The sequence below is a fragment of the Epinephelus lanceolatus genome, chromosome 9 (genome assembly GCF_041903045.1).
Source record: "Epinephelus lanceolatus isolate andai-2023 chromosome 9, ASM4190304v1, whole genome shotgun sequence".
NCBI classification, from domain to species: domain Eukaryota; kingdom Metazoa; phylum Chordata; class Actinopteri; order Perciformes; family Serranidae; genus Epinephelus; species Epinephelus lanceolatus.
Window position 1 is genome coordinate 7,001,362 of NC_135742.1, and position 25,523 is coordinate 7,026,884.

At 40.3% G+C, this 25,523-nt stretch overlaps 1 protein-coding gene across 1 annotated transcript in view; it reads left to right on the forward strand.

The window, feature by feature from the left end:
• Window positions 1-25,523, forward strand: part of LOC117252770 (protein unc-13 homolog B-like) — a 125,112-nt gene that overhangs the window by 92,881 nt on the left and 6,708 nt on the right. The window contains exons 19-22 of the mRNA XM_078170490.1: window positions 19,647-19,735; window positions 19,867-20,004; window positions 22,040-22,163; window positions 24,152-24,196. Of these exons, the coding sequence (XP_078026616.1) occupies window positions 19,647-19,735; window positions 19,867-20,004; window positions 22,040-22,163; window positions 24,152-24,196 (396 nt within the window). The remainder of the gene's footprint in view (window positions 1-19,646; window positions 19,736-19,866; window positions 20,005-22,039; window positions 22,164-24,151; window positions 24,197-25,523) is intronic.

The window sequence follows — 25,523 nt, forward strand, 5'->3', positions numbered from 1 at the left end:
ACTTCTGCACAACACAACTGATGGTCCCAACCCCATTGATAAAGCAAGAAATTCCACTAATTAACCCTGATAAGGCACACCTGTGAAGTGGAAACCATTTCAGGTGACTACCTCTTGAAGCTCATGGAGAGAATGCCAAGAGTGTGCAAAGCAGTAATCAGAGCAAAGGGTGGCTATTTTGAAGAAACTAGAATATAAAACATGTTTTCAGTTATTTCACCTTTTTTTGTTAAGTACATAACTCCACATGTGTTCATTCATAGTTTTGATGCCTTCAGTGAGAATCTACAATGTAAATAGTCATGAAAATAAAGAAAACGCATTGAATGAGAAGGTGTGTCCAAACTTTTGGCCTGTACTGTAAATGTACTTGCAGTTTGTAAAATAATGTTTCCAATATTTTGGTCACGTCCGCCATTGCACGAAATGTCGCCTCGTTGTAATGCTTCACAAAGGAGATAACGGTGTGCAGTTTGATGTCACAAGCCAAAAATGCTGTTTTCCGTCGATACGTCAACTCTGAAAACAGAGTTTTACAAAAGGTCAGTTATCAGTGACCTAAAATGCAGCATGTGGATGAAAGACATTAAAAAATATCTGTAGATGTGGACAAGGCCTTAGGTGTTGTTTGATTTCATGTTTTGCAGCGATAAGCCATGTTATTGTATAAAAATGCCACCAGCTGAAGCTTTAAATACTGATTGCATACAGAATATTTAGTTGATTCATTACGACAACATCACAGGTGAAACTGTGAATGCTGCTTTTGCTCTGACTTCAGCACAAGCAGGTCCCTGGGTTCTGTCGCTGGTCTCTAACAGTCGCCTAATGACACTGCAGATTAGCATCTTGTTGTAGAATTAAATGCCTGTTTCCACCAGACATCTCTTTTTACAGCCAACAGCACTAAAGAGATGCTCCAGGGAAGAGCTGGGTGCTTCATGGTGCCTGCTGTTACTCTGGTTGAAGTTGGGAACAAAAAGTTGAGATATTTTAAACTTTGGGTACTAAAAAGAAAATGCGGAGCTCTGACAGCTGTTGTGAACACAACAGCGTGTCTCTATTCAAAACGAGGAGACAACAAAGGCACTTGGAAAACACAGTGTAACACTGATATGCAATTAAGCTTTAATATTCATCACTGGGCACATATTTTCTCCTAAAACTTAATTAGTCCTGAGAAAGTAGAGCTTTGTCGGTTATATAAGCGTTTTACTTTGATGAATTTTACTGGATGTTTTAGTGTGTGTCTACAGTAAGTTGTTTGCCATCTGTCCTCCTGTAGGACGAGTCCTCAGACTATGATGACAGTGAGGAGGAGCAGGAGAAGGTTTGCTTTCTTTAAGATAGGTTCCTCCAACATTTTCCATGACTAACCTCTCCTCCTCTGCCGCCTGTCATCTCAGAACTAACTGATATCCTAACATGTGGTTGACTAGATCCTCCATTCTCCTTGCTGTGTGTGTGTGTGTGTGTGTGTGTGTCTGCGTGTGTATACTGTTTGTGTTCATGTTTCCAATTTTTTTCCTTGTCAGATTACAGCTCCATTAATGTCCACATGCCTTTTGTTTGTTGTTTTCTGTCTTTAACGTCTTTGTTTTATTCTTTTCTTTGTCCAAAAGCTTGATAAGGAAAAGGTGAGCCACCAGACAAAGACCCTCATGTTCCCTTTGATAGTTAATGATGAATGTTTGTGTTTCTTTTTATTTTATTAACATCATATTATCTCTTTTTGTCCCGTTTTTTTTCCTAGTCTGAGTCCATGAAGGAAAAGGTGTGTTTACAACTAAGCTGTGTGTGTGTGCAAACCATAGACTCTGTAAGCTATGGTGCAAACTAAGCATTCTTTTGATCAGATATCTTGCTATCAATATTGCGACGATATTGTAAAGTTGACTATAGTGCTCCCACAAAATATTTATACAATGTGATGTTTAGTAAATAATTGTCAGTAATGTGGATATAATGACTAAAGTACTGTTCGGACAGGATTAGTTTTACATAGGGATGTGGACTAATGTCAGTTTACCACAGGATGTCTGTAATATAAATGTCCGATCCACACGGGACAAGAAATCTCTGTAATTCTACCAGAGATGGGAGTGGTGATGCGGTTTGCACCCTGGCGTCACCTCCCTGTCAGCATGTGCGTGCTACGTTGCTTCCTGTATGTGTACACAACGATTAGCAATATGGATTTATATTAGGCCTACTAACACAACCAGAAGTCTCGTGGCTCTGAAAAGTGCTTTCTTCTTGACCTCTTTGATTGGTCTCCCACGTAGGGCTATGCGATCATTAGAAGAATGTCCACTATCATGACTGCTGACAACACCGAATGCTTCTTCAAGTGCCTCCATCATCGAAAAAACGCGTAAAAATAGTTGTGAACAGGACGTGACAAAATATTTACATACATTTTTACTGAGGATCGTGTTCGCACGGGATTAATATTACCCAAGGTATTTTCTCCGGACCGTTTTACAGAAGGTAAAAGTCGCCGTAAGTTTTACTGACATTATCCGTAATGATTACAGACATGGTGCGTTTGCACGGGACTAAAATCCCTGGTAATAATTACTTTACCCCACGTCTCCATGTCAAATAATCCCGTCCGAATAGGGCTTAAGTGAGTAAAAGCAAATAAAAGAACAGCTAAAACCGTCTAGCAAGTTCAGAAAATAGCAGCATTTTACTGTAAAGTAGCCTTTAAAACCCAGGAAGAGTATTACAAAATCCAAAATCTAAGACGATATCTAGTCTTATATCATAATATCGATATAATATCGATTTATTGCCCAGCCCTCATTATTGGGAAGTGAACTGAGGTTCATTTGACCTGCTTGCTGTACATTAGGTCTGTCTCGAATATCACTTCTTGGGTATCAAAGCTTCAGTAAGAAATATCCCTGATTAATCGAAGCTTCGGGGGTGTGGGGGTCATTTTTGTAAATTTTGTCAGGATTCCAGAAGCTTGACTTTTTAGACATTATGCCAGCAGATCTAGTCAATCACAGGTCTGTCGTGTTCACAACTAGGCCTATCACTAAGTTTAACTATCATCTGTCTGTGACTAGCTAATAGTCACTGTTGATGCATGATGAGTTATGTTGGATTACTGTTTCTTAATTCATGAGCTATTTGGGATTTTGGGGGTAATGGTATAGAAAAATCCATCATTTGAACACTGATTTCTACATCAATTACTATGGCAACGATCGAAGCGTTGAAGCATTTGGGTCAGCCCTGCTGTATGTTCTCCCTATGTGGCTGTAGTAGAAGTTGTTTTGGTCCAAAGTAGTGCCAATTATTTGCCACAGAGAAACAGGAGTCTGCAGGTTTTCGTTTTAACTATTTTCTCATTACCACACCTTTGAGCACAGAAAGGAGCAGGTCATTAGTGAAATGATTTGGTGATTGAAAGGACTGCAGACTGCAGAAGTGTGGGTCGGCTGCCAGCATGCCTGGTGTTAATGATCCTAATGATCCGTGTTCAAAGTGGTCTGATAATGTTTATCCGGACACTATCTGAAGGTCTAAACCCTGCGTATGCTCTCTGCATCACGCTTGTACCCTCAAAATATTAAGAATAGTTTTTAGCCAAGTTTTTATCACACCTCAGAGGGAGATATGAGCCTCCAAGCTGGATATAAAGTCTGAGAATCAGCAAAACTGGACCGAGGAGGGTCTCACCTGGAAGGAACAATAAGCTTTATTATTATATGAGTCACTGTCTGGAGGGAGTTAGGGCTAACAGTGAAGGTGAACCTAATAAAAGTGGCACAAAGAGTGTTACTGTTGCGATGTCAGAGTCTTCATGAATGTGTGTGTGTGAACATGTGTAGTGGTTCTTCTAGCATGTCAGCATAGCTCACTCACAACTGTGTGTCCCTGCAGGCTGAAAAGAAAGACAAAGAGAAGCAGGTTGGTTTGTTCTTGTCCTTCACCTCCTCTTTCTGCCAGAGTGTCTCCAATACTCCTTTCCTCTAAATCTATTCAGATTTGCTCCCATTCCCCCGTAATATTCCCTGAACGTCTGGTGTTTTTAGTCATTTTGAATGCACTCATTTACCCTCTATTTTATTGCAATTCAATTCAGTTTTTAAATCTAGTTCAATAGAAAATGTGTGTGTGTGTTAGAAAAAGAGAGATCAGAAGTGTTGGCTTTCTTTTCATACATTTCCTTTCTTGCCTTTCCCCCAAGGAGGACACTAAGAGCAAACAGGTGGGTGCTCCAGAAGCAGATAATCACCCTTATTTTAGAAATCTTGTGATCAACAAGTGCAGACAAGTACAAGTAGGGATTTAAAGCTTCAATGACAGCTCTAATAAAGGGTCCTGTGCTACGCATCTTTCTCAAGTTTGTCCCACATTCATGATTTCTATTGCTGTTTGATGTCTTGCCCACTTTGACTGAAGGCCTAATGATCACTTTGCATGTACTGACTAATTATTATAAAGACTGTCACACATAGAAAAGGAAGCCAGTAAAGGCATCAGAACTAAAAATGAACATTCAGAAGCAGCAAGAAAAGATTCTTTTACTGTAAGTTCAATTAATAGTTTGCAACAAAACAAATTCTGAGGTCCCAGCAGAAGCTTTTCTATCGAATGGCATATTGAATCTATCGAATGGAGAGCGGAGCACCTGAAAAATGAAAGCTTGTCAGTGCAAACAGACTTTGACAGAGTCCAAACAAAAGACAGCAAAAAGGTAATATTTACTGTCACTATTTCCAAATCCCCTCAGCTATTGGAAAACAACAACCTCCAAGCTAATAACTTACACACTGATAATGGCAAGTATTGATGAAGATTTGGATCATGCAATAAGGCATGCCTGCTCTATTCTTTCTGTCAGTTGTTGTAAAGATCTAAACCAGGGGTGTCAGACTCATTTTACACTTAGCTCTCATTCTGACAAAGATTAATGAACAGTCCATTTACAAAAATAGTGATGAACAGCCTGAGATGAAGGCTGAAAGAAAAATAAGTGCAATTTCAACAATATGTCTGAAACTCACCCTCAGAGTGTGGCTTTGGTGCAGATGCTATTTCGTTAGCAATAATTAAGCTAGCTTTCACAGCTGCAGTGCTGATCTCTTGGCTGTAATTCAAACCAGACTTATGTTTCCTCAAACCTGCCAACAATTAATTTATCCTCTCTGTTCTTAGTTGTTTTTTACAAGTTGTTGTATTTTCGGTGCGATGAGTTTGATAGTGGTGCTGAATGTAATATTCCTTGAGCACACCAAGCTCACTGGCGTCCCATTTACCTCTGTGCAGAAATAGGGACTGGTTCATTTTGACAAGTAGGAATAGCAGATCATTTCACTGAAAAATTGGAATTAATGACTTCTCTGCAATTTTTATACCAAGCAAAGTCATTCAGTGGATCAGATTGGACCCTTTGGTGGGCTGGTTCAGGCCCGCAGGTCGTATGTTTGACACCCCTGATCTATACATATAAAACAGCTTGTGAAGGCAATTTGGAAAAGCCCAGATGCTGTCTCACAGGACTCTCGTTCCTGATGTTGATCTGTTTTCTGACACAGCCAATCCAATTTGATTTGCAACATATTTTAACTCTGGCAGCAGCATGTGCCAGTGACAGTAGCTATGTTTCCATCCAAAAGGGATTTGAATCATTGGGAAATGTTCATTAAAAGAAATACAAATCCTGTGTGTTTCCATTAAATGTACAGACTTTGGTGAAAACTACGAACTTGCGTGAGTTTTCCGCAGAACTGGAAACAAAACAAGTCTCACATTCTTCTTCTTCTACGTTTTCTGGCGGTTGGCAACCAGCTTGTAAATGCGGTACCGCCTTCCCGACCCGGAGTGTGGATATCACCATGGAGAGAGGTGCGCTACGTCAGACTTAATTCGAACATAACTGTTTCCATCCCCTGTTTTGTGAATCAACATTTTTTCGAATCAACCAAAACCTGGCTAAAGCGAGCGTATTTTAGTTTGTGCGAATCAGGGGATTTTAATTTGAATTTTGGCGTTTCCATCATAATTTTCTGATGCGATACTTCTAGATGCGCATCTAGTGACTTTAGTGACGAGCTTTTGTTATATCGTCATAATAATGTTCTGCAAGAGTCACATACAGCCCCCAGATCCTCTGGGGGTTTTAGCAGGTCCAGTAAGTTCCTCCAGGGCTACAGTGTAGGCAGGCTTTACCTTTAAGGCCCCGATCATCAGATTATATTTGTCTTCTCTATCACTAAATGTTGAATCATGACATATGACATATGACATATGTCCGTTAATGTTTTTTGTGGACCCATTTTAATGGCAGTGCTTGCCTCATCACGTGCAAATGTTCAACCAAAGTTCGTCCCTCTGACACTATTTCGCAAGAGCACCATCGCTGCATCCCAACCTTAGTGCCACCCAAAATAATTGTGATTGGTTTAAAGAAATGCAAACAAGCCAGAGTGGGTTTTTCCCCTTATAGAAGAACGATAATCTGTGATTCCAGACCTGTCTCTAGTGCTGACACAGCGCTGTAAAGATAAGTCTGACTACATGAGACTAAATGTATTAACTGTTTATACATGAGTACAAATCATGTTTAAAAACTGTAGCTGCACCTCGACAAATGACGTGCAAATTTATGTTCCATGTTTGGCCATTTGTGTACCTGCTTGTGTGTGTTTATGAGTCTCAGGATGAGTATGAGGCAAATAAAGCCGTTCATGTGTCAGTAGCTCTGTGTCCGCGGCCCCTGTTGACTCAGACTTTTCCCAGAATCCATTTCAAAGAATCACTCCCATTTGCCCAAACACTTGATTTGGCCATTGGCAAAGGCAGCACAGCTTTATTCAATTTCTGTCTCTTTCCAGGTTGAAGCTTCTTTTCTTTGATCTTCGACATTTTGTTTCTGTGTTTGTTACATATAAATTGTTGGCTTATCATTCCCCTCAGCATACATTGTATTCATGCAGGGCACATGTTGAAAGAGGTGAAAACATGACCGTAGAGGACAGTTGTCTAATGTTTCATTTTGTTTTGTTTTTTTTCTCACTAGTCAAAGGAGGAAGTAAACAAGGTTTGTTTGTCACAGTCATCCCCATTTTTCCTTTGTAGAGCTGTTCCCTCTGATATCCCATTTAAATGCACCTCCTGAATTTAGACTATTAGCCTGTGGACACAACAGACATCCCTGTCTCACAGTCAAACTGATACACATTAATATTGCAGGTAGTATTTGGATAAAATCAATATTGCAAACCTGAGCCGGCCTGAGACATAACAAAACTACTTTTTAGAGCCCTGTGGAGTGTATTTGAATACAATGCCTGATAAGAAGCCATAAAGCCAATCCCAAATTTGGGGGAATTCCTTGGAAATATTTAGAAATTTTGTTAGAGCTAAAACAAATTGAGAATTGCATTTTTAATATCTGTAATATTTTATATATTTTATGTACAGTACAGGCCAAAAGTTTGGACACACCTTCTCATTCAATGCGTTTTCTTTATTTTCATGACTATTTACATTGTAGATTCTCACTGAAGGCATCAAAACTATGAATGAACACATGTGGAGTTATGTACTTAACAAAAAAAGGTGAAATAACTGAAAACATGTTTTATATTCTAGTTTCTTCAAAATAGCCACCCTTTGCTCTGATTACTGCTTTGCACACTCTTGGCATTCTCTCCATGAGCTTCAAGAGGTAGTCACCTGAAATGGTTTTCCAACAGTCTTGAAGGAGTTCCCAGAGGTGTTTATCACTTGTTGGCCCCTTTGCCTTCACTCTGCGGTCCAGCTCACCCCAAGCCATCTGGATTGGGTTCAGGTCCGGTGACTGTGGAGGCCAGGTCATCTGCTGCAGCACTCCATCACTCTCCTTCTTGGTCAAATAGCCCTTACACAGCCTGGAGGTGTGTTTGGGGTCATTGTCCTGTTGAAAAATAAATGATCGTCCAACTAAACGCAAACCGGATGGGATGGCATGTCACTGCAGGATGCTGTGGTAGCCATGCTGGTTCAGTGTGCCTTCAATTTTGAATAAATCCCCAACAGTGTCACCAGCAAAACACCCCCACACCATCGCACCTCCTCCTCCATGCTTCACAGTGGGAACCAGGCATGTGGAATCCATCCGTTCACCTTTTCTGCGTCTCACAAAGACACGGCGGTTGGAACCAAAGATCTCAAATTTGGACTCATCAGACCAAAGCACAGATTTCCACTGGTCTAATGTCCATTTCTTGTGTTTCTTGGCCCAAACAAATCTCTTCTGCTTGTTGCCTCTCCTTAGCAGTGGTTTCCTAGCAGCTATTTGACCATGAAGGCCTGATTGGCGCAGTCTCCTCTTAACAGTTGTTCTAGAGATGGGTCTGCTGCTAGAACTCTGTGTGGCATTCATCTGGTCTCTGATCTGAGCTGCTGTTAACTTGCCATTTCTGAGGCTGGTGACTCAGATGAACTTATCCTCAGAAGCAGAGGTGACTCTTGGTCTTCCTTTCCTGGGTCGGTCCTCATGTGTGCCAGTTTCGTTGTAGCGCTTGATGGTTTTTGCGACTCCACTTGGGGACACATTTAAAGTTTTTGCAATTTTCCGGACTGACTGACCTTCATTTCTTAAAGTAATGATGGCCACTCGTTTTTCTTTAGTTAGCTGATTGGTTCTTGCCATAATATGAATTTTAACAGTTGTCCAATAGGGCTGTCGGCTGTGTATTAACCTGACTTCTGCACAACACAACTGATGGTCCCAACCCCATTGATAAAGCAAGAAATTCCACTAATTAACCCTGATAAGGCACACCTGTGAATTGGAAACCATTTCAGGTGACTACCTCTTGAAGCTCATGGAGAGAGTGCCAAGAGTGTGCAAAGCAGTAATCAGAGCAAAGGGTGGCTATTTTGAAGAAACTAGAATATAAAACATGTTTTCAGTTATTTCACCTTTTTTTGTTAAGTACATAACTCCACATGTGTTCATTCATAGTTTTGATGCCTTCAGTGAGAATCTACAATGTAAATAGTCATGAAAATAAAGAAAACGCATTGAATGAGAAGGTGTGTCCAAACTTTTGGCCTGTACTGTACTTTCTGACAATATAAGTTTCAACAGATTAAATTCTGCTAATATACTTGTATTTAACTACACATTTGCATGTGCATTATTTATTTATTTATTTATTAAAAGGATCCCCATTAGCTGCCAACTAGGTGATTGCTGCTGGCTGCATCCAAAGTCAGCAAGGGACTATTCATCATCTGGCGTCTAGTCCACATTCTGTTTATTCTTCCAGTTACACAAAGTACCCAGCAAAGAATATGAAAAACAATCCTCTCGTTGCAGCTGCTTATGTTAAGTGTGTTCATCCCTAAAAGGTAGTTTATCAGAGGCCTTACAGGGCCATAAATAAGCTTTAGTCATCTGTATAGTACACGTAAAAGGAAATATCTGTCTCAGTTAGCTAAGTATCTGATCATTCTTTGTATAAGTTAACTCTCCTCCCAATAATTCCTGCTTGGGATGAAGTCAGTGTGCAGCAGCACTGTAGCGAACACAAGCAGTAAAACATGAGACTTCTACAGGTGATGTCAGTTCTCCCCGTTGTCTTGTAGCATCCCAGTAAACCAGAGGCAATAAACATAAAGCTTTTATTAAAATCACCCACTCACCTTCACCCAATCCACCAGACAATATCACTAAAACCCACCCAAAATAAACCCTCGGACTATTTTTACCTGCTGCATACCATAATGTACAATCCTGTGTCTGTGACGTTGCAGTTTTTGTTCATTATGTTTCTTTTTACTTTTCTTTTTTGTCATTTTTTCCTCTCTGTCTTTCCTTGAAGACCGAAGCCACCGCTGCCACAAAGAAGGTACAGTTGTGTGGAAGAGAGATAAGAGAGTCCGACAAAACGTATTACCTGTAAAGGACACTTCTAATTTCAGGCTGTGATTCTAGTGAAGAGAGAGTGTGTATGTGTGTGTGTGTATGTGTGTATGTATGGGTGTCTGTGTTATTAAAAGCAGTTCTTCTTCTTAGTCATTCATTTTCCTTTGTCCCCCCAAAGTCTTGAAAAATTGCACCTAGTGAACTGAGAGTTTGTAATACCTCTGAAGAGCATGTTTTAAAATGATCCACACCTAAGGCTGGAAGTCTTGTAGGAGATAGTATTTACATAAAAGCTTATGTAAAATATTTGTACTGTGTTAACAGAGCAAACACTATTATGTCTAAGAAGGTAAAACTAAAATTCATAGCACTCTGCATGAATATGATTGCTCCTTCAATAAAATTTAGATTACAAATTTGTAATATTAGAGGCCAAAAAATTGGAGGAAAAAAAAAACGGTCCTGCAACTCATTACTACATTATCTAATGGATAACAAATCAATCACTCATTGAGCAGCATGAATTTTAGTGTTAGCTAGGTAGCTGTATGCTAAGTGTTGGCTTGGACGGAAGCTTGCGGAGCCACATTTGGGACAAGATTTTGGTGTCTGCCCTCCCTATTTAACCAATAAGATGACCAGCTAGGCGTAAATTCAAGATACAGTAAAATACTGCAAAAATCCACAGCTCTAGTTGTGCTACCTTTAATTTGCTTCCAGTTAAATATGCCTGTTTGCCCCTCTGGGACATCTTTAACCTAGCTGGGCATAAACACTAGAAGCAGGCGGAAATTGGGGCGCCTGTGACTCAGGGGTAAAGTGGGTCATCCACTAATCAGAAGATTGGAAGTTCAATCTCCAGCTCCTCCAGTCCGCCTGTCAAAGTATCCTTGGGCAAGATACTGACCCCAAGCTGCTCCCAATGGCCACTACATCAGTGTGTGAGTGCAAGTGAATGGTTACTGAGTAGCAGGTGGCACTATTTATGGTAGCCTCAGCCACCAGTGTGACATGTAGTGTAAAAGCACTCTGAGCAGTCCAAAGACTAGAAAAGCGCTATGTAAGTGCAGTCCAAATTATTGTATGTTGTGTGTTTAGCATGGATAGAACTTGAAATTGTGGTTTAACAAGCAGTTGTCTTACACACTGACGTTACCTCTTGAACAATTATGGAAGCAGCACCTCGGCTCATCATTACATTGCCAGTTTTGCACCATTTAAATAAGCTCATTTTGTAAGGGTCCAACTTCAGTGCTCACATCTGGCAACCCCAGGTCTGCGAGCCAATGGGAAGGGAGTAGGGTCACCTTGAAATGAGATGAGAAAAATGAGAAGTGATGCTAGTGCTAGTTACAAATAGGGGTGTACAATATGGACAAAAAATAATATCTCGATATTTTGGGGGATTTTGAAGATAACGATAATTAGACGATATTCTTTTAAATATGTGTTTTTAACAGCCTGCGTTATAGCTCATTAATTGTTTCTCATGGATGACATTAATGGAAAAATGTTCTTAACATTTCTTGCTGCTTTTTTACCTGCTCTCTCTGTTTGACTCTGGTGACGGCCTTTTGTAGGCCATTTGCAACAGATAGGCGACTCACCACAAGCCTGTCCCCCACCATCTCATCATGTAGAGCCCCGTAACTGCAGTGCTCCGCCAGGCAGTGCAGCGCCGTAATGAAACTGTCGCCCGTTTCTTGAAGCCGCTGATTAATCTTTACTCTCTCAAAGATCACATTCCGGCGATCTCTTCTGCTTGCGTCTCCAATCCAGAAGCAATGCGGAATCTGTCGAAGCGTTTAATCCATTTAGGCCAGTCTTCAGCCTTGAAGGTGAACTTTTCTGGCGATGTTGCCGCTTCGTTCAGCTAACTGTGGCTAGGCTAGGTAGCTCCGTAGACGGTCTTCCGGTACTGCGAACTTTAGCCTGACAGGCTGGGACCTATCACTACAGTTGACCCACGTCTTCCGAAGCTGCTGGAGCATCCGTGGGCGGTGTTGCTATATTGTCTCGCTAATGTTTGTTTAGCAGCAGGCTGACCTGCCGGGAAGGTGCCAGTGAGAGATCATGTGACCACCTAGGCGTACTGCAGCGTGCTGCTGCACGCAAGTTACGTAACTCTTGTTCAGTGAATGTTTGGGGTTTCAACCTGGTTTCAACGTGTGTTTTAAGTTGTTTTTGTTTTTGTCATTTGCATACTCGATAACGTAAATTTGCACATCGTTAAAACAACAATGACGATATTATCGTTAACAATATATATCGCCCACCCCTAGTTACAAATGCCTTCATTACCGAAGTCAACATTACTTGACAACATCGCCGCCATCTTTGTTGGCGGGTGTGTGTATTCTCAAAATCAGGAGTCAGCTTCATATTTTTGTCCTTTCTGGTGAATTTCACAACCTTGAGTTATATTTTGATTGACATGTATTGAGGCGAACATGGCGTTTGACTGTTTTGAAGCCCTCTTTAGTGATTCTAAGGCAAGATATGAAAGAAAAGTCACCCTGAGCGGCCTTTAATGATGTCTTAGGTTGTCTGGTTATACATGATACCACTACCTTTGTGCTACCTTACAAAATGAGTAGAGTATGAGTATGAGCTAAGTACTTAACATTAGCCAACTGGCCTGTAATGACCATCAAAATGCAAGACAGAACACGTGGGCTTGGAGTGTCACTGTTATAGGCTACAATTATGAGATTTGTAAATCCTCACCTGTTATGAAATGGGTTGAGCAGACATAAGTGTGATTTGACATGGGCGAACAGGGTCTGTTTTGCTTGACTCTATAGTCAGAGTTTACCTGAGCCCTCTTGATGGCCGTCAGCCATGCTCTCCATCGCAATTCCTTTACTGGTATGATATAAAACTGGAGACTTGAATTTGTCTAGTGTTGTTAGTGGTTCAGTCTATCACCCAGCAGCTCTTCGGCATGTTGGCGTGTCTGTGTCACAAAGAAGAGAATCTAAATTTGTCACTTGGACAGGTTCGCTTCACTGCTACAAACTGTACCGAAGGTGATCTTTCCTCTACACCATAGCCATAAAGTTGACTTTAGGAACAAAAAAGATGAAGTTATATCTTCCCAGTAATACTTAAAATGTTCGCTCTTTGTTTGTCTTTTTATTTGTCTTATAGCTGATTTTTGTCACAGTTGTAGTGTTAACCCTCTCATTCAGAGTGAAGATTTGTGAAATCAACTGCCAAAGTATTTTCCTATTAACTGTTGGTCATTTTGAAGCTGTAGGAAGGTTTACTTTTTTCTCTTTTTGACAGAGGTTAGTTGTCTCCACTGCTTTAAACATTCTGGATCATGAGTGTAAATTGATACTGGTCTTTTAATATAACTCACCTGAAAAAGAAAAGAGAATCAGTTGCTCTTCTGGATGACAGTGAGCATGTGATCATAAAGTGCCTGGTTTGAATCCCAAGTACAAAACTGTAAGCACTAGTTTTATCTACAATCCCACAGCTCTTGATTCATCCTCATGTCTTATATCGGAGAGGATTTTGCCCGGTATTTTCTTTAATCTCTCAAGGACACCTCACTCACTCGTGTGCACACTCACCTCCAAAAGCCCATAAAGATGTTTGGCCACGCTCGACACTTGCAGTTCACATAAACACAGCTGTACATTTCGTTTTTGGACTCAGACCAAGAAGGAGGCAGAGTGGACAGTCCAAACTTTTTCCTTCACTCAACATTTCTCAATTAAATTTCAAGATACTAAAACACTGTCACTTCAAAGTCACGACCCTCTTTTAGTCCAATTATATGTTATGGCACTTTGCCCAACGTCCTCTATCTAATAACACGGTTACACAGTTATCAATGGCACACTTTCCCCAAAGACACTTTGGGATGTCTTATCGTTTGATCGTCTAGCCACTTGGCTTTTGTAACATGTGGTGCATCCCTGAGGTCCAGCATACTAATGAGCCTCAGGCTGTATCTTACTGGTTTATTGAAGGCCCATTACCAGGCTCTTCAAGGCCAGTTTGTTCCGCATGCTGCATGACCACTGAAAGATGCACTTTGACAGTAAGAATATGGATTCTTTAACGTTTTGTTCATGCCCTTTAGAATTTAATTACGAGCAACTGAATGAGAAAAAATATTCATGGCAGCCTCTGTCTTGTTGGAGATATTGTGAATTTCTTTCTTCTTGGTGAAAACAACTGCAGAGGTGTCAACAAACCGGTGGCAAAATGGCTGCAAAGGCACCATCGCTGGCTGTTACATCTGAAATCCAATATTAACACTAATCACAAAACAACTCAGCTAAAAAATCATGAGGTTTTCTTGCTGTTATTACACAAATGCAGCCTAATCATCATATTGGCATGCAGATGTCCACCAAAACTGTATTTGATATGTTTGATAGATTCATGGCATGTGTAACCATCTGAGGGACATTTTGTTCTGAAATTCAATTGAAATGATTTTCATATTTTCTGTCACAGTTTCATCAATGTTTGAATTCATTGTCATTAAAAACTGATTCAAATGTAGGAAATAGGTGGTCCACATGAAACTTTATTTTAAAATAATTTAAAGCATACCACTTTTAAATATTATTCACAGTTCAAAATGTATTGTGCTTTATGTAAGTTTATTTTGATCTAGAGTAATAGGTCACATGTCTAGAGTTCAGGGGTCGTACATGTTGAATTATGGGGTGAGGCAGTATGGTGGCAGAGAGCGACAACGTGGCTACAGAGCAGGGAGCCGACGTGGTTGCAAAGGAAGTACATACGGCCCCAAATTAATAATATTCTGCACGGTCCAAGAGGTGCACACGGTAATAATGCACCTTTATTTGGTTTTGTATCTGATTGTAATATTCAGTAAAGTGGCCTGTATTGACATTTTTCGGGAGACTCTAGAAGTAATTGGGAGATTTGAATTTCAGACCTTGTTTTTGGGATTTTTCTTTTTTGTAGTTTTCATGGTGTCTGCGGAGGAGTGAAGGAAGGAAATAAAACCTAAAAAGACATCTGTATGATGCACAGCATGATACAGCATGCATTGAAAATTTGTCATCATTTTAAGACAAAAGTAGACGGTTTCTGGTTTAGCAGCAGTTGGCTCCATTGGCCCCATTGTGTCACTGTCACTTCTTTGTATTTTACCCTTATTTATTTGAGTCTAAATGCAAACCATTCAAAACCATAAAGACACACTGATCACACACTAGTATTGGCTGAAACTGAGTCATAAGAGTCTGACAGATCTGCACTCAAAAGTTGGATTGTGCTGTCAACCTCAAACAACTTCAGTGAATCAAAACCACTAAACCCAAAGTCCTTTTAGTAAAGTTTTTGTCTCCATGGCATGCCTATTTCTTTGTCGTTTATAATGTCTTCAAAGACACACACTATATAGAGTAGGAAATGTGTTTTTAAAAAAAGGACATTCTTTATTAAAGACAATTAAATAATAGGAAAGATTAGCATTAGCAAGGATAACTGGATGTTTAACTATAATCCACTTTTTCAAACTTCATCTCCATGCCTGAACTTACAATCAGCCAAACAGGGTCCCAGTTCCAGCATCACGCAGGGCTGACAAAACAAAACAGAACAATAAAGCTATTAAAATCTTTCCACAAAGGCAGGTGGACTGTCTGCAGTGTATTTTGGCCCCGGGGCCTCCCTGCAGCCAGTGTAGTCAGGGCTGAAGTAAACCAAGGTTGGAGGACATCAGATGCCTGACAGGTGTAGCGGCGCTTGCAGCTGAGTCTGACCTCTTAGCTTACAATTAACTGTAATTATTACAGCGGTTCTTTGACGTTGTCGCCGGTCAGATTTGCAGAGAAGGTTCCCTAGTTTGTGGCGTCCTTGTTGTCTGGCAATGCACACGTCTTACTAAAGGGTTCTGTATTGACATTTAGGGCATTAATATAGTAGCAAACCACTGATGTAAAGATACAGTGAAATAATGGTGTCCTGAGCAGAGAATGAAGCAATGTGACCTTTGTGCGTGTGTTGCGATTCCAGCTTCTCGTGGGTGGTTGTGGTAAGAGGTCTGGCTGCACATGCATGTGTATATGTGTGTATCCAGCTGGTTAGCTCTTTGCAACCACTTTGCACTGCAGGCATACGGTGGTTACTGATATCAGGACATCATTGTCACGAAGGAGCAGCGGCCACCCTACGGTTCCCCCACTGTTTATGGAGTTAGCAACGTTAGCTGCTAGCTGTCAGCTCAGCCACTGCTAGGTTGAGAACTGTATCCACACAACTCATCCACTGAATTTTGCATTGAGTCCCTTTTCTTTATTTGATGGGACAGTTTTTTAGCATGAAAGGGGGAGAGAAAAAGAGGGGTTGACATGTAGCAAAGGGCCACAGGTTGAAATCGAACCTGCGGCCACTGTGACAAAGACATAGCCTTTATGGGACGTCAAATCTACCAAGTGAGCTACAGGGAACCCAGAGTCCCTTCAAATATGGATTATTGAGTGCTGAAAATGCATACACAGAAAACAGTCTCCACATTCTCAGTGTGTAAGTGTCAGAGCTAATTTTAGATCAATTCTAAAGCAGCTTCCTCCTTATTTCTGCCCTGAACACCAGCCTCACTGTGCTCCCCACCAGGTTTATTGTACGTTATTATTCACCAGTTTCAGCTTTTTACTCTCAAAGAGCCTGTTAACAGAATAAAGAATGTCAGCCTCCTGCCGTCAAATGAGTTCCACTCAATGTAAAAAATTATTTTTACTTCATATTCAGCCTCTCGTGGTATATTTTGAGCTTCGGGAAATGGTGTGCTCTTTACAACCTGAAGCGCTCTTTTCACACACTGTTGAATGGGTTTGAAGAGGCATGAATGAGCTCGCCTCCTGTTAAATCCACAAACTCTTCTCAGCTGAAAATCTTGTTTAGTCACCATCTCTGCAATTTGCATTTCAGTCAGCACTTCTTTCCTGTTTGCTGGTCTGTATACATCACTCATACTGTAAGTCGCTGTGTGTGTCTCTGACTCACTGTAGTCACAATGTCTCATCCATTGACACAGAGAAATGAATCTGGTGTTACACACTCTTACTCATCTACACACCCGAAATGTATTCCTGCACTAATACATGTACTGTGTAACGTTTGCCTTTTCAACCACAGTTCGGAACGGTTTCATACATATTTATTTTGCTGCAAACTGTGTGCACAGCTCTGCTCAAACATCCAAAAATGCACCGAGGAGATGCTGATATTGATTTGTGGAACTTCAACATGAGTTTGTTGGAAAAGTTTCAACTCGCAGCACAGAAATAGAGCTCACAACCAAGACAACCACCTTTTGGTTATTTATGCTTATGTAAGTGCAATTACTTCAGAGTGTGCTGTAGTTGCATCACTTGTCCTACAACAGAGACACTGGACTGTAACCTCTTAATATCCAGCGGACGCAGCTGTGTCTTGTTCTATCTGCAGTGCTCCTGCTAGAGCAAATCAAAGACTTTCTATCCATTGTGTCAGACACCTTGGGCCTTATCTATCAAAGCATGTCTTGATGCACAAAAAGTCTGTGTTTATTAAACATGCATACACACAAGCATGCAATAAACAAGGTTAAATCCCACCTACTGGTATTTTACACCCATCTACCTGTGCATGAACAGGCTTGTTTACAAAAATATGCCCCCAAAATGTCTTATACGGTGAAGAAAAACCTTTTGAGAGGTATAGCCTCGAACAGTTCACCCCAAAATCAAAAGTATGTATTTTCCTTCCTACCTGTAGTGCTATTTATCAGTCTAGATTGTTTATTATTTATTTATAAAGAGCTACTTGTGAACATTTTGGTTTAGCCGACTAGTTCTACATTAAAGTGACAGTTCTACCCCAAATCATAAGCGCATATTTTTCCTCTTATAAGTTTAGATTGTTTTGGTGTGAGTTGCTGAGTGTTGGCGATATCGGCTGTAGAGATGTCTGTCTTCTCTCTGATATAATGGAACTAGATGGCACTCGGCTTGTGGTGCTCATTTGAAAAACTAATGTCTCTTTCAAGAAATCGTGACCCAGTTACTCAAGATAATCCATTGTTGTGAGCACTTTTAATGTAGGAACTGTTTTCTCTCTACTGAACTACACCTTCCAGTCGCATCACTGCGTGGAAGGAAGCGTGCATCTACTCATGGGTGAGAGGCTCGTGCTCGTAACAGCATGAAATGTAGATATTAATGGCATCCTCCTAGGTGAGCTAGCAGTAGATGTATGCCTTCTTCTACCCTGTGATACAGCTATCAGTTGTAGTTCAATAGAGAGAAAATAGTTCCTATATGAAACTGCTCACAACAAGGTCCATGAATTATCTTGAGTAACTGGGTCATGATTTCTGGTAAGAGACATTGCTGTTGAGTTTTTAAATGCATTTTTTGGTACTTTGAGCACCACAAGCTGACTGCTATCTGGTTCCATTATACTGGAGAGAAGGCAGACATCTCTACAGCTGACATCCCCAACATTCGGCAACTCACACCAAAACAATCTAGACTGATGAACAGCACCACAGGTAAGTGGGAAGAATATGCATTTTTGATTTAGGGTAGAGCTGTCCCTTAAATGCAGAACTACTTGTCGTGAGAAGCGGACAAAGATAAAGAACACAGTTATCATGACAATAAGGTCAATGTTGAGCTAAATAACAGTCGGCTAAACCAAAAATGTTCAAAAGTTTCACTAAAAAATGTTTTTTGTTTTTACAGTTGTCTCAATTAAATACAGTGTTACCCAGATGTAATAGTTATTTTTTGACCACACAGTTGAACATATTGAACAGATTCATAGGATTCTTTGTGTGGAAATGAGCATATGCACAATTTTGTACTTAAACACAGTTGGTTATTGAGGCTCCTGCTCTGCTGCATCTCTTCGTGTGTATTAAGGGCCCTATTATTATGCTAATATTTAATATTAGTTTTTAGTTGTTAATCACAGCTGAGATAGAGAACCACAGTTTTTAATACACATAGAGGCAAACTTTAGTTGTCTTGTTTGTATAAAAGGCAGATTCTTCGCAGCAGTGTACAAATACTAGTTGTTGATAGACCTAGTATAGTTTAAAAAAGTAAAATTCTTATTTTGCTTTACATGGCTCTCACATTAAAATCCAATCAGTGTGTGTTACTGAGTTATATTTAGGTGTTTCAGGTCTTTCTGGGCCAGATAGACAGACAGATAAAGAGGGGTAGAACACCAAAAGAAAACGGCAAGAAAAAATGTAAATAAGTGAACCTCACTCAAGAGGAGCTGGATGCTCAAGTTCAACTTTACTGTCATGTATACAGTGACAATTCTTGTGCTCTGTGGCACTCTCTGCCTTACACAAAGGGTGCATATCCCTAGACAACAACAAACAGTAAACATTACATACAATTTGAATTTAGAGAACATACAACACAGTGATACATTACAGCAACAGTGCAGTGTGTATGGATGCGTCAACTGTTCTGCAACCTGACTGTCTGAGGAAAGAAGCGTTTACTGAGACAGGTGTTGTGTGATTTGATGCTCCTGTAGCATTGTTTCGATGGAAGGAGTGAGAACAAAGCATGAGTGAGGTGGCTTGTGTCCTTAATTTATGGTTGTTCTGTGCCTACACTGTAGTAGTCAGGTTGCGGCAGACATTGTAACCGCTGTATCAAGTTGACCTTTCAGTTTTTCAGCTCTCCAGTCGTGGCTGTATATAACTGATGGTAAAGGCTTTGAATAACCTGTTTTCTCCTCCTGTTCATTTCTGTGTGTTTTGTAGCTGGATACAGAGGCGGCTGACATCCTCAATGAGCTGCAGGTGAAGCTCAACACCTTCCTGGACAACTTCAGCACTGTGTTTGCCAAAAGGTGCACACTCACACACACACACACACACACACACACCATACTGCATGGATGTCTGAAAAACAAGTCTCTGTCAACCCTGCAGAAGTTTTCTCGTCTAACTCTGTCTCTGTCTCTGGCTCCTCTCTCTCCAGTTTCCAGACTCGTATTAATGGCTGCATGCGTCAGATGGCTGAGATCCTGTACCAGATCAAAGGCCCTCCCAACCATAACACTGCAGAGGCAGACGCTGACACCATGCTGAGGCCCCTCATGGAGTTCTTGGACGGGAAGTAAGTCGAAGCATGACACACTCACAGTGACTCCTGATGTCCAGTAAGCTGCTGGCAGACGACTGCATCAGTGACTTTTACTGTAAATTACTGTTACTCATAAAACCACTAATTTAATGAATGAACTCATTCGCGTAGTTCTGTAAAGATCATCAAGTACATTTTGGTCAATTTTGGACAATATGTTACCAATAATGGGTTACAGAACAACATCCAGTTAAAATGCAAAGAAAAAAGCTGATGATACATAAACAGGTAAAACGAATTCATTGGAAAATTTAGGAACATTAACGCTGACTGAGGGTGCAATTTTTTTTTTTTTGTTCGATCTTTTTAAAACTGCATTAAATACCCCCATAGTAATCAGCTCTGACTATTTCTGCTCCGTCTGTACATTATTTCAGGAAGAAGGGGCAGCGTGTTTAAAAGCTTTTTTGCTGTTTTTAGTTCTCTTCGAATTTTGGGACCAACATCTGTAGAACATTGTGAAAGCATAGTCCATGTTGATTTTGGTCTTTACACACGTATGTAAAGTCATGGGACTGCTGTGAAATTGCGCCTACTCGGGGCAACAAAAAAGTTCATCTTGGGTGGGTTGGAACAACAAACAAACTAGAAAGGATGGCAAAGGTAAGTCTTGCACACCAATTTATCTGGGCTAGAGAGCCACAAAAAGGTCCACATGATGAGATCATTGCAAAAGAAGACTATTTATTCAAGACATCTTTGCCCAAAAAATTGTTCAAAGTGCAAAAAAAACCTGCTCTGACAATTTCTTCTGTACATTATTCCAGAAAAAAAGGGCAGGGTGTTTAAAAGTTTTTTTGCCTGGTTCTGTTCGAATTTTGGGGATCAACATCTGTAGAATGTTGTGAAAGCACAGGCCATGTTGATTTTGGTTTTTGCACACGTATGCACACAAATGAAAAGGAACCAGCATAAGGAGAGACTAATACCAAGACCAAACAATGAGAGTCTGTGGACATACAGCAGCATTCAATGTACAGTGATGTGAGCGATTTTCACAGCCAGTGATAAAGTGTAAAAAACGTGATCCTAGTTTTATAGACACATATAGTCAAGTGTCATCTGCATAACAATGGAAAGAGAGTTTATGATTCATTATTAATCTGCCCAGAGGAAGCATGTAAATACAGAGTAAAAGAGGACCCAGAACAGAGCCTTGAGGTACTCCATAGTGCATAATGGCAACAGATGACTAAGTGTAACCATAAACTTTCTGTCTGATAGATGGGAGATGAACCATTTGAGAGCAGTGTCTGCAACTCTTACAGTGTCTCTCAGTGGCAGATTAAGGTGCTATAATCAGCTTTATCAAAAGCAGAACTTACGTCAAGTAGGATCAAGGCTGACCCTAAACCAGCATCAGCAGCAAGCCGGAGATAATTGGTTACCTTAAGTCAATGGTTATCAACTGACGGGTCGCGGGTCCGTTCTGAATGGACCGCAAGTGACTCACAAAGATGTCAAGTTTGTGAGAAAACACACTTTATTTACAAGTACAGAAAATTTCCACCACAGAGCTTTTATTTTGAAGTGTGTCTCTCTGCTGTAGAGTGAGTGACTAATGGACAGCTACTTGACAGAGACAGCAGACTAGCTCAATGACATGGCCTAATGCGAGTATGACACTGAAAATATTCAACTGTGTGGACCTTGAACTAATGACTAAGGAGAAATCTGGACCCTGTGGCTGGGCCAGTTGGGAACCACTACCCAAAATCGTGCAGTCTCAGTGCTGTGTTTGTACTAAAAGCCAGATTGGAACCATTCAAAAATATCATGTTGGCTCATGTGGGTAGTTATTTTTTGTAGACACAGGTCAGGTGCATTCATGTAAAAAATAACACCAACCCCAGTCAAAACAATCCATTTGAACTTATAACATTATATTGTGTCATATTTTACTACTTTGTGCAGCATTTAGGGCACTAATACCTTCAATGACCACTGTACAAGACAGTTTGACGAGACAAGTTTTAGCTCATATGTTTGGTGTTTGTGTGTGATGCAGTCTCAGTATCTTTGCTGACATCTGTGAGAAGACGGTGCTGAAGAGGATCCTGAAGGATCTGTGGAAGATCGTCCTGAGCAGCCTGGAGAAGACCATCGTCCTGCCTCAGAGCAATGACAGCCTGGTGCGTACAGTCTGAACCCTGACCATCACTACTACATGCCTTACCCCAACTCCATCTCTAAACTAAACCCAGCTGACCCTTCGCTAAGTCCCGTCCTCGGAGGCAGACTGGCCAATCATAACGTAGCATCAGGCCAGCTCAGACCAGTGTCTGACAACAATACAGCTGTGCTCCATTGACTCTAATGCAGTCGTTTCAGATTTCCTTCATTTTCAGGCTGGTTTTGCGGATTTGGAGCTAAATGTTGTGCCTGGGGCACGTCGTGTATTAATGATACTCGTTACCTGGAAAGGTTGGAAAAAGATAAATGTTTCTTCTCTGTTCCAAAACCAAAATCAAACCCTGAAAAGTGTAGGGTTAGCTAGCTAGCTACTGAAGATACAGCTGACTGAATGTATACACATGCTGCTTTTGCTTTTTAATGATTATAACAGTGAAACAAAGAGCGACCCTGCTGTACAGGAACCGGTGAAGGGAAGCAGGGAAACTTTGCTCATATTCAACCAGCTGTGTGTCATCACAGTGTGCGTGGATGAACGTTGTTTGTTTTCCCACGGAGATCCCTGCTGGCAGCAGCACAGGGGCTGAAGCCAAACACTGTTCATCTGCACACACTGTGATGCCACACAGCTGGGTCAGTATCAGCAAAGATTCCCTTTATATTCATTGTCTTGTGTGGCGATCAGCAGTGATGTGGTGGTTCACTTTTACACTGTGATCTGTAGCCTATAGTTCGGCTTTAGCTTTTAACTATCTTTGTCTTTTTAACCTGTTGTTGCTGCTGAGTCAATTTGACATCCTGGATATATCCTTCAAACACAGACTGTAGACCCCTCTGTCTGCTTCTCTCTGGAATCATGATTTCCAAAAAATATGAAAATATTTCTTCAGGGAGTGCAGTTAGTTACAGTGTGGGCTTCTCCACCAATTTAGCACTGCATTCTCATATCATTGTCAGACTCACTATGGATTTTTTCTTCTTTTTTAATGGATCAGAATCGACAAAGCAGAACCAGAGACATCATCTATTTTATTCTACACATTTTTCTTCTTTGTCAAAACCAGTCCTCTACTGCAAACATGTCAATCATAAGGTCTCAAACTGGTCCTCGCAAAGATAAAAGAACAAAAGCACAGACAGAAGATAATGAAAAAGCAGTTGCATAATGAGTAATCCATATTCCGTATTTCTCTTCTTCTGTCAGATGTCTTTACAGTCATCACAAGTCCAGCTTTACATACTGATGAGAGAATTCAGGGGACAGCGAAGGAGATTAAAACACACACAGTTATTAAAGGACAAAATTTGTGCATGTGTCTGCCCATTCACTACAAATATCAGTCAATCTTGTTTATTTTCTTCATTGATTTCCATGTAATGTCTTTTTCAAAATGATGTTTTTGTCCCGTGGTGATTGAGCAGCAGGCACAGACTGTCTTTGAAAACTCTTCTTTTTGGTAACATCTGAAAATCAGCCGCTGAACAGCAACAGTTTAGAACTCACGAAGAGAATTTACATACAGTCATATTCACATTCAACATCCATGTTTGTGTGTTGTTGTGTCTTCAAACAGCAAAGCTCATGAATTTTTTAAACATACTTTCAATGAATGAAATATGTCAACAAAGTCTGTGCAAGTTGATTATAACAGAAGAAGGGAATGAATGGAAGGCACTGTAGTATATCTACAGTATATTGGATTCTAGTAGTGTCAGCTGCTGTGCTCTACCTCCGCCTAGTGGTGGATGTCTGCAGGTGTGTTTCTCTTTTGCAAAATGTTGGAATGATCTTAACATGATTTGTTCCAGTTTTGATTTCTTCCTTAAATATGTAAATCATGTCGAATTACTGCATTTTGTTTTTTGTACAGAGAATTGTGATGTACAATGAAGCATGAAAATGTCATATGAAGTCTCAATATAATCCCTCCTCATCCACTTCTTTCTCTCTCCTCCTCCTCCTCCTCCTCCCCCTCCCCCTCTGCAGGGTGCTCAGCTCCTCACAGCAGCTAAAGGACTGTCTAATCTCAAGGTAACACACGCAGAGAGTTGAAAAAGGAGTTTTATTTTTCTGAAGGGACATTTGAAAGCCTGGATTTTGGTTTTGCTGCTCCTCACCATGTTGTTTGTTATTGAAGCCAGAGCAGAGAGTCGGAGCCTCAAGAGAAGCAATTACCTCACACGTGTTTTTACCCCGTAATGGCTTATTGATAGAATTAATTATTTCAAAACTGCCACCAAAACATTTAGAAGAATTAAAATTGGCCACAAAGACCACAAGTTCTTGCAGAAGAAAGCTGTTGAAGTGGTTCACAGGGTTCCCACAAACACATTTTCGTGGACAAAATGAACATGACTTTTGAAGGGCCCATAATAAGAATTTCATTTCTGAAAAGCATGCACTTCACTGTGTCTGCTGTACTTGACGGCTTGGTTACGTTACTTTTTCCACACACACGCAGGAGAGTCTTGCCTCCTATAACAAATGCCACCACACCACGTCACATATACACATAACATCTAAAAGCAGAGGGCTTGGCCTGTTTTACACAGACAACTTTATTATTCCCACCAGGAGCAATTTGTGGCCTTGCACACATACTGTAACACAACATAGAGTAACATGTAGACACATAAATAAATGAGTAATAAAATAAAAAAACATAAATAAAGAATATGCCAAAGAGTTGAATGGAATAAAGGAATCTATAAATAATAAACGTAAATAGACATATTATCATAAAAGAGATAAAAAAATAAATAAATAAATAAAAATTTAGATAAAGATAAAGCGTAACAACGCCATGACGGCAACAGAGAAAATTTCCCTGCAAGAACACGTCCAGAAGAAGCTACAATAGTTGTGGCTGGTTTTCTGGAGGATTTGCTGATTGCACAAAAAGGTCAAGTCCCACTGTGTCACTATGGTGATCTTAGAGCAGATTTTAACAATGCTGTTTAGACTGTTTCTGTCTGTCATTGTGAGGCTGTGAAACCAGCAGATAAGGAGGCTCTCAATAAAAGACTAATAAAAATAGCAGAGGATGATGGGACTGACAGAGAAGGAATTTATTTCATGGAGAAGGTGAATTCTCTGTTGCCTCGCTTCACAGTATCTGCAGTGTTTACATCAAGTTTAAGAATACTGAGGAACTAACAAAACACTGTCATAAGTGGGGAAACACCAGAGGCAGGATAAAAACTCAAAATAGAAAAACAATTTTAAATCTGTCAATAAATAAATGAATAGATAAGTACCAAAACAGAAGAATATGCCAGCTAAAAAAAAACAGATTAATAAGAATAGATAAATACACAATAATAATAAATACAAAATTAAAAAAAGACATAAAGTCCAA